Source organism: Nicotiana tabacum, chromosome 12, assembly GCF_000715075.1.
Source record: "Nicotiana tabacum cultivar K326 chromosome 12, ASM71507v2, whole genome shotgun sequence".
Classification (NCBI taxonomy): domain Eukaryota; kingdom Viridiplantae; phylum Streptophyta; class Magnoliopsida; order Solanales; family Solanaceae; genus Nicotiana; species Nicotiana tabacum.
In genome coordinates this window covers 31,579,021-31,585,601 of record NC_134091.1, presented here as the reverse complement: position 1 = coordinate 31,585,601, position 6,581 = coordinate 31,579,021, and the positions used below count along the sequence as shown (strand labels likewise).

The following is a 6,581-nucleotide window of genomic DNA, read 5'->3' as shown; positions in this document are numbered from 1 at the left end:
TAATTACAAGAAAATACAATAGATTTAAAATTTGCTAATTAAAAAAACTTATGTATTCAATATTTTAGAATAATTCAAAGTTATGACTTAAAATAAAATGTGATATTACATATTTTGATTATTGGTAAAATACTAATATAAAAAGCTAATTAAATTTTCATAATAGGGGTAAAAATATATAAAGAGTAAAATAAAGGGAGTGTGAGAACACTTATACTTTGAATTAATTTAAGGATAAGTATATTAAATAATTAAATAATACTCAAAAATATTATTGATAGATTTAAATGACGAAAGAGTTCTAAGTAAGAGGATAAAAGTATAAAAATACATTAATTTTTAGGAATAAAAAAATTATATTTATATATGATTATCAAAAGGGTAATAAGCAAGATATTAAGTCAATTAAAAGATCACATGACAATTTAACAATGTTAGGTAATGAATAATGCAATAACTATAAGCAAAGATTAAAGAGAGATTTCTTTTTATGGTGAAAATATAGATGGATAAGACTTATTCGACTTTGAAGTAAAACATAAAGTGGTGGTAAGAATTTTATTAAAATAATATGGTCAAACAAGACAAATTACAACTTGATATGTTTAGTACTCTTTAATATCGACCACGGAATAAATGCAAGTACTAAAATCAAGGATGTTACAAATATAAAAAAGAAATATGTTATCCAGTACGAGATATGAGAAACAGTTTCATATCCTGCTTCTTAATTGATATCTAATGATTATATGTAATTTTTATCCGGGTGATTTAAATTTTAAGGTAAATTGCATATAATTCAAATAACCCAAATCATAATTTAATATTTTTGTCCGCGCATCGCGCGGCTATTAATACTAGTTGTTGAAGAATAAGCCAAGTAATCAATTGCAAGTTGAAAATTTGGGATTGGATTTGGTTCTTTTGGCTCGCATTTTTTATTTATAGAAAAGGATGAACTTTGCTGGATCTATGGATGTATTTATATTGCAACAGGCACATCAGATGACTAGCAACACTACATCCTTAAGCAACGTCTCCGAGAAATCAACATAGCCAATTCTTCCAAACTTTTTGGACCTACTTTAATTTACATTAAAAACTCAACTCTATTGTGTGTCTAAATGAAATGAGGTACATCAAAACATTATCTGTGAAGTTAGAAAGATCTCTAACAAGGTTAATTTTGATGAAATAAATTAGCTTTGTGGTGGAGTATATAACTGTAATTTGTACCAAGGTTGCTCAAAAGAGGGGTGATTTCTGAGATGGGAACAAAAAGATGATTCTTTGAATCTGAGATGAATAAATAAAACTGAAATCCAATCGATAACATATTAACTGAGACTCGATGAAATCACCGCCCTTGTTTTATTTATTTATTTAATAATCTTAAATTTACAATGGTTAGACAAAATGGGGGTTCCAATGGAGTATATGTAAGTGAGGGGTGCTATGTGTAATTCTTAAAATCTGGCTTTGTTAGGGTAAGTGCTATTTTTAACCAACTTTGCTAACCACATAGGTATTTTTGAATCAAAAGTATAATAATTGAGGTTAAATATAAACTATTTTTGAAAGTAGAGATGGTAAATTTGACACTTTTCCCTTTCTTTACTTGTACAAGCAACCATTCCAAAATCTAGAGGGAGAATGAAAAGGTTTGAAGGGGAACTTGTAATTATAATAACAGGAAATGGATATTTATGTTCCTTTACTTTAAAATATCGTATAAAAAACCCTTTGTTTCACTATCTGCCTCTAGGGTTCTTACCGTCATACTTTCAGGCATAAATATCCCTATTTTAAACGGTGAGCCACGTGTCGCCTCCTGAACGAATGTACCCACCCCAAACAAAATAAACCCATATATCACAAGAATCGCCCCGCTACCCGACCCAAAACCCCTAATTAATTAGACCCAAATACAAAACATTTCCCCATTTCCACCTAAACACCCCGTCTGAACCCCTCTTCTCTCTAGGGTTCCTTCAACATGTCCTCTTCTTAATTCTTCCACCTCGATTCATGGAATCTTAAGGTTATTCTCACCTAATTTCTTCTTAGTTTCATATTTATCTAACCATTAGGAATTATATAATGTCGGAAAAAAGTTGTGCATCGAAGAGGACATGTTATTGCGATGAAATGATCAATTTTTTCACCTCCAAAAGCATTGATAATCCTGGAAGGAGATTTTACAAGTGTCTGAAACCTGAAGTAAGTTTTATTTTTTGCATATTTTTAATTTTGTTGTTTTCTAATTTTCAGCTTTTACTCTTTATATTTTAGTTGGGGATCTTAGGGTTACTCTTTGTTGGTTTTGGTTTTACAGCAAGATTCTTGTGGTTACTGGGAGTGGAACGATGATGTGCTACCGGATAAAACATTGGTGGTAATTAGTAATTTAAAGGCTAAATTGGAGGCAGCGACATTTAAAATTTAGACTTTGAATACTTCATTGGATGCAGTTAAGATAGAAAGAGATAATTGGAAGCAAATGTGAAGATGAAGATGTTGATTATGATTTTATGTGCTCTGTTGGTTGGATTTGTTGTATCACAATTGATGAAGTGATGTATTATATTAGTGTTGTTATAATTTTTTTATGTTATATTTCAATTTGACCGGATAAAATGGATGTAGTCAATTTTTCCATTAATATGATGTGTTTTGTTCTTCATCCTAAACCCTATGTAAATGCTGCTCATGTTGTTGTAGTCTTCTTTGGCAACATTTTACATCAGAATTGCAGCATCAAATGACATCCCTAATGTCTTCCCTAATAGAGATAAAAAAAAAATGCAGGATTGATCCCTGCCAATTGATCCCTAATGTCTTCCTAATAGACATTAATTTGTCATATTAATATGGCGACATCCCTACATTTTTAACGTCCCTCTACAACGCACACACACAAATACAATACCAAATCAGCACACACAAACACAAAACAATACAAAATAACAGGGGAAATAAAACTTAAGATATAAAAGATACACAAAAGCAGCTATTGAATTAGCACACACAAACACAAAAGATACACAAAAATAACTGGAGATTCATACAACTTCAATCTAAGTAGAAGTTACAGTTAAAATAGATAATTGGATGCCACACTATAACATCACAAAAAACATACACAACCTGAATCATTATGTGGCATCCAAATCTTTAAGTATAATATCAATAAGCAATAATTATATTTATAAATTACCAAATCACCAAAATATGAGTACTGTCATAAGCAGTAATTACATCATCAAAATACAGATACTTTACATCCAAACACTACTGATATTACATCTATGTTTGACAATTAAATGAATTTGTTGCCAAGTCGGTAAACTTGTCTTCTTTTTTTTTCCATCTCAAGCATTTGGAAGGTCTTGGGACGAAATACTATCTCCTGAACAATTCACTAAAAAATAGTTTTGCATCCTTTATTTTCACACCACTGTCTGTAACTCACCCATGAAAATGTTAGTTGATACATCATTTTATCTACATTTAAATTATTATAACTGTAAAAATAGTGATTCTTAATACTTTTAAAACATTTGACTACATGAATAACAAAGTGAAAAAAAGAAAAAAATAAACTTAAGCAGGGCAGGGAGGGTTGAAAACATGAAAATTGATAAGCGGGGCGGGCTTAATATCGACTCTTGTTTAATGATATTTTGCTATATCCTTAATGGATTTGGCAAAGTTTAGTCCTCTCCACCTTTGCCTGTCTTTGTTCTGTGGGGTGGGCCGTGGGAGAGGTTAATTTTAATTCTGAAAGAAGAAAACTTTTCTATTTTCTATGGTTTATGGAGAACATCGTACCGCTCGTGCTCGACTTCGACATGTAATTCTGGTTTCCTCCCAGCTTTTTTCTATTTTCTTGGGCACAATTTTATTGAAAATATTGTTGCCTTTTTATGTGTGTAGGATCCTGTGGAGTGTAAGATTGACAAATTGTCGGACGAGTTGCTTGTGGCCATTCTTTCATATTTATCCCTGAAGGAAGCAGCAACAACCTCCCTTATCTCTCGTAGATGGAGATATTTATGGCAATATACATCTGGTTGTCTTGAGTTTTATGATGTGGATAAAAGGCCGGAGGCAGCACTCGAAATTATGAAGTTGGTAAATCAAGTTTTTTAAATTGCACCAGGGTCCAACACGCCAGTTTAGGTGCCGCACCCATGTCGACACGACACTAGTATGGGTGTGGGTATGGGATCCGTACCGGATATGGTCAAATAATTTTGGGTACTTTGACCACGACGGACAGAAAAATTCGATACGAGATATAATTTGATTCCCGAAATCAGAACCAAAACTAGGGTAAATTTGAATAAAATAGCATACCTTATCTAGGAAATCAATTTGTTATTTATCTACAACTTGAAAACAAAAAAGAAATCCACATTTTACAAGGTATATGTAAGTATTCCACAAAATTTCTCATAATTTGGAGATATTTTTATACTTCTATTTTTTTGAATTATTTTTAGCCGGATTCCCTCACCCATATCCATACTAGGATCCGTATCCCCGAATCTTAGAATTTATATCTCGAAGGATCCGACCTCTAGATCCGCACCCGTGTCGGACACCCACAACTTTAGATCAATTCCGAGTTGGTTTTAACTTTTTTGGTGGTTGTTCCACAACTGAAATTGATCGCTGGATTGAGTTTGCAATTCAAAAGGAAGTTAAATTATTTGAATTGAACTTACAAGCTGGCTGTGAATGTCATTTTGGCACTTATTATTTTCCTGACATTGGGAAATTGCTGTCTGGGGTTATTTGCAAGCTCAAATTTTCCAGATTTTGTTGTAATCTGAAATCACTTAGCCTGTTCGGTGTCAATGCCAAGGAGGAGATCCTTGAGTTTTTTCTCTCCAATTGTCCATATCTCGAGCAAGTCTGTGTTTCAGGTTCTGAATGTTTACGGAATTTGAAAGTTACTGGCCCACATCCAAGTTTGAAGTCCATGGAAATATCATGGTGTCACAATGTCAAGGGTCTAGAGATTGATGCTCCAAACCTAATGTCTTTTAAATACATAGGACCTGATATACTTGTGCCTTTTCAGAATGTTCCGCAGTTATCTGAGCTAACAATTGGAAGTCACTATTGTTATTCTTTTATTTTTAATGCTGACAAGCACACAAGCTATTCCTCTAAGCTGAGGAAGCTTAAACTAAAGGTGCCTTGTAAGGTTGTAATGCCACTCTGACAAGCACATCCTTTTTCCCCTTAATTTCCCTTGAAGTTGCATTTCGCTTTTATGATATTGACACACGTCTTATAAATTTCTTGGTCCAGGCTATGAGGGCAAGTTGGTTCACATTAGATTACCCCGATAATTTCCCTAGACTGAACAATCTAAGGGAGTTGGAATTGGACCTTATGTTAGAAGCTCGTGAAAGCCTGCACTTCTTCACTTTTTTTATCAAGGCAGCTCCTTTGCTGTCTTGATTCACAGCCCGGGTAAGTATCTCATCTTTACTCCCTCATCATATCATTTATATTCTACACACCCTGCCTCTAGACTTTATGGGTTCACTTAGTTAAATGTTGCTGGTCTTAGACTTGCCTTCCTATTTTGAGATGGTTGTTTTCTGCATTCTCTTCCCTGCCCTATCAGCAGTATTCATACTCACATTTTTTTCTTTTTTTTTCTTTTTGGTTTGATTTTTCTATTGAGGCAGATATTTTACACCCAAGTTTTACCTAAGGAGGTAATGTAACCAGTTACTTCCACTTTCGCAGAAGCTTTAAGTTTTCATATTAGAGATTATAACCAGTGTATTTTGTCCTCTGATTGGAGGTCTTTTTTTGTTGTTGCAGTATATCGATGGTTTGCGTATCGTCGAACGTGCAGCTCGGGAGGCTACTGATGGTTTTGTTCACAAACGTCTAAAGGTGGTGAAGTTAATTGGTTTTACAGGGTGTAGAAGTGATTATAAGCTTGCGTTGCATTTGCTAGAAATTGGACGAGGCTCTCTTAAGAAGATTATCCTACAGCCTACAAGTGACAGTCACGGCTTCAAGATTAAGAGAGTGACATTAATCGAAAAGCGGAGCAAGCAGCTTGAAGCAAAGTTGCCTCCAGGGGCTAAACTGGTGATGCTATAGTTTCAAATTCTTCTTGATTTACAATTTCAAGTATTTTTTAAATTATTGCTGTAAACGTTCGGATCTCTGTTTATTACTCTACCAATATGTGATGGTAATAGGCCAAGTTTCTCCGAGTTGAGAAGCACTTTTTTGTCAAAAAAAATAATTTTTTTTCAAAGTTGAAGTGTTTGGCCAAGCTTTTAGAAGAAAAAAAAAGTGTTTTTGAATAGAAGCAGAAATAGTTTTGGAGAAGCAGAAAAAAGTAGTTTTTTCTCGGAAGTACTTTTTTGAAGAGTACTTTTGAGAAAAATAAACTTAGAAGCATTTTTTAAAAGTTTGGCCAAACACAAATTGCTGCTTAGAAGTGCTTTTCAAATTAATTAGCCAAACACAAACTGTTTTTCACCAAAAATACTTTTGAAAAAATCGCTTTTGAAAAAAAACACTTCTCAAAATAAGCTGAT

General features: G+C 33.3%; 1 protein-coding gene across 1 annotated transcript; it reads left to right on the top strand.

Annotated features, from left to right (window-relative positions):
* Nucleotides 1-3,808: 3,808 nt before the first annotated feature.
* LOC107796411 (putative FBD-associated F-box protein At5g56430) lies at nucleotides 3,809-5,475 on the top strand. Its single transcript, XM_075227232.1, has 4 exons — nucleotides 3,809-3,853; nucleotides 3,937-4,130; nucleotides 4,822-5,203; nucleotides 5,323-5,475. The coding sequence occupies exons 1-4, from the start codon at nucleotides 3,809-3,811 to the stop codon at nucleotides 5,473-5,475; spliced, it is 774 nt and encodes a 257-aa protein (XP_075083333.1).
* Nucleotides 5,476-6,581: the final 1,106 nt, after the last annotated feature.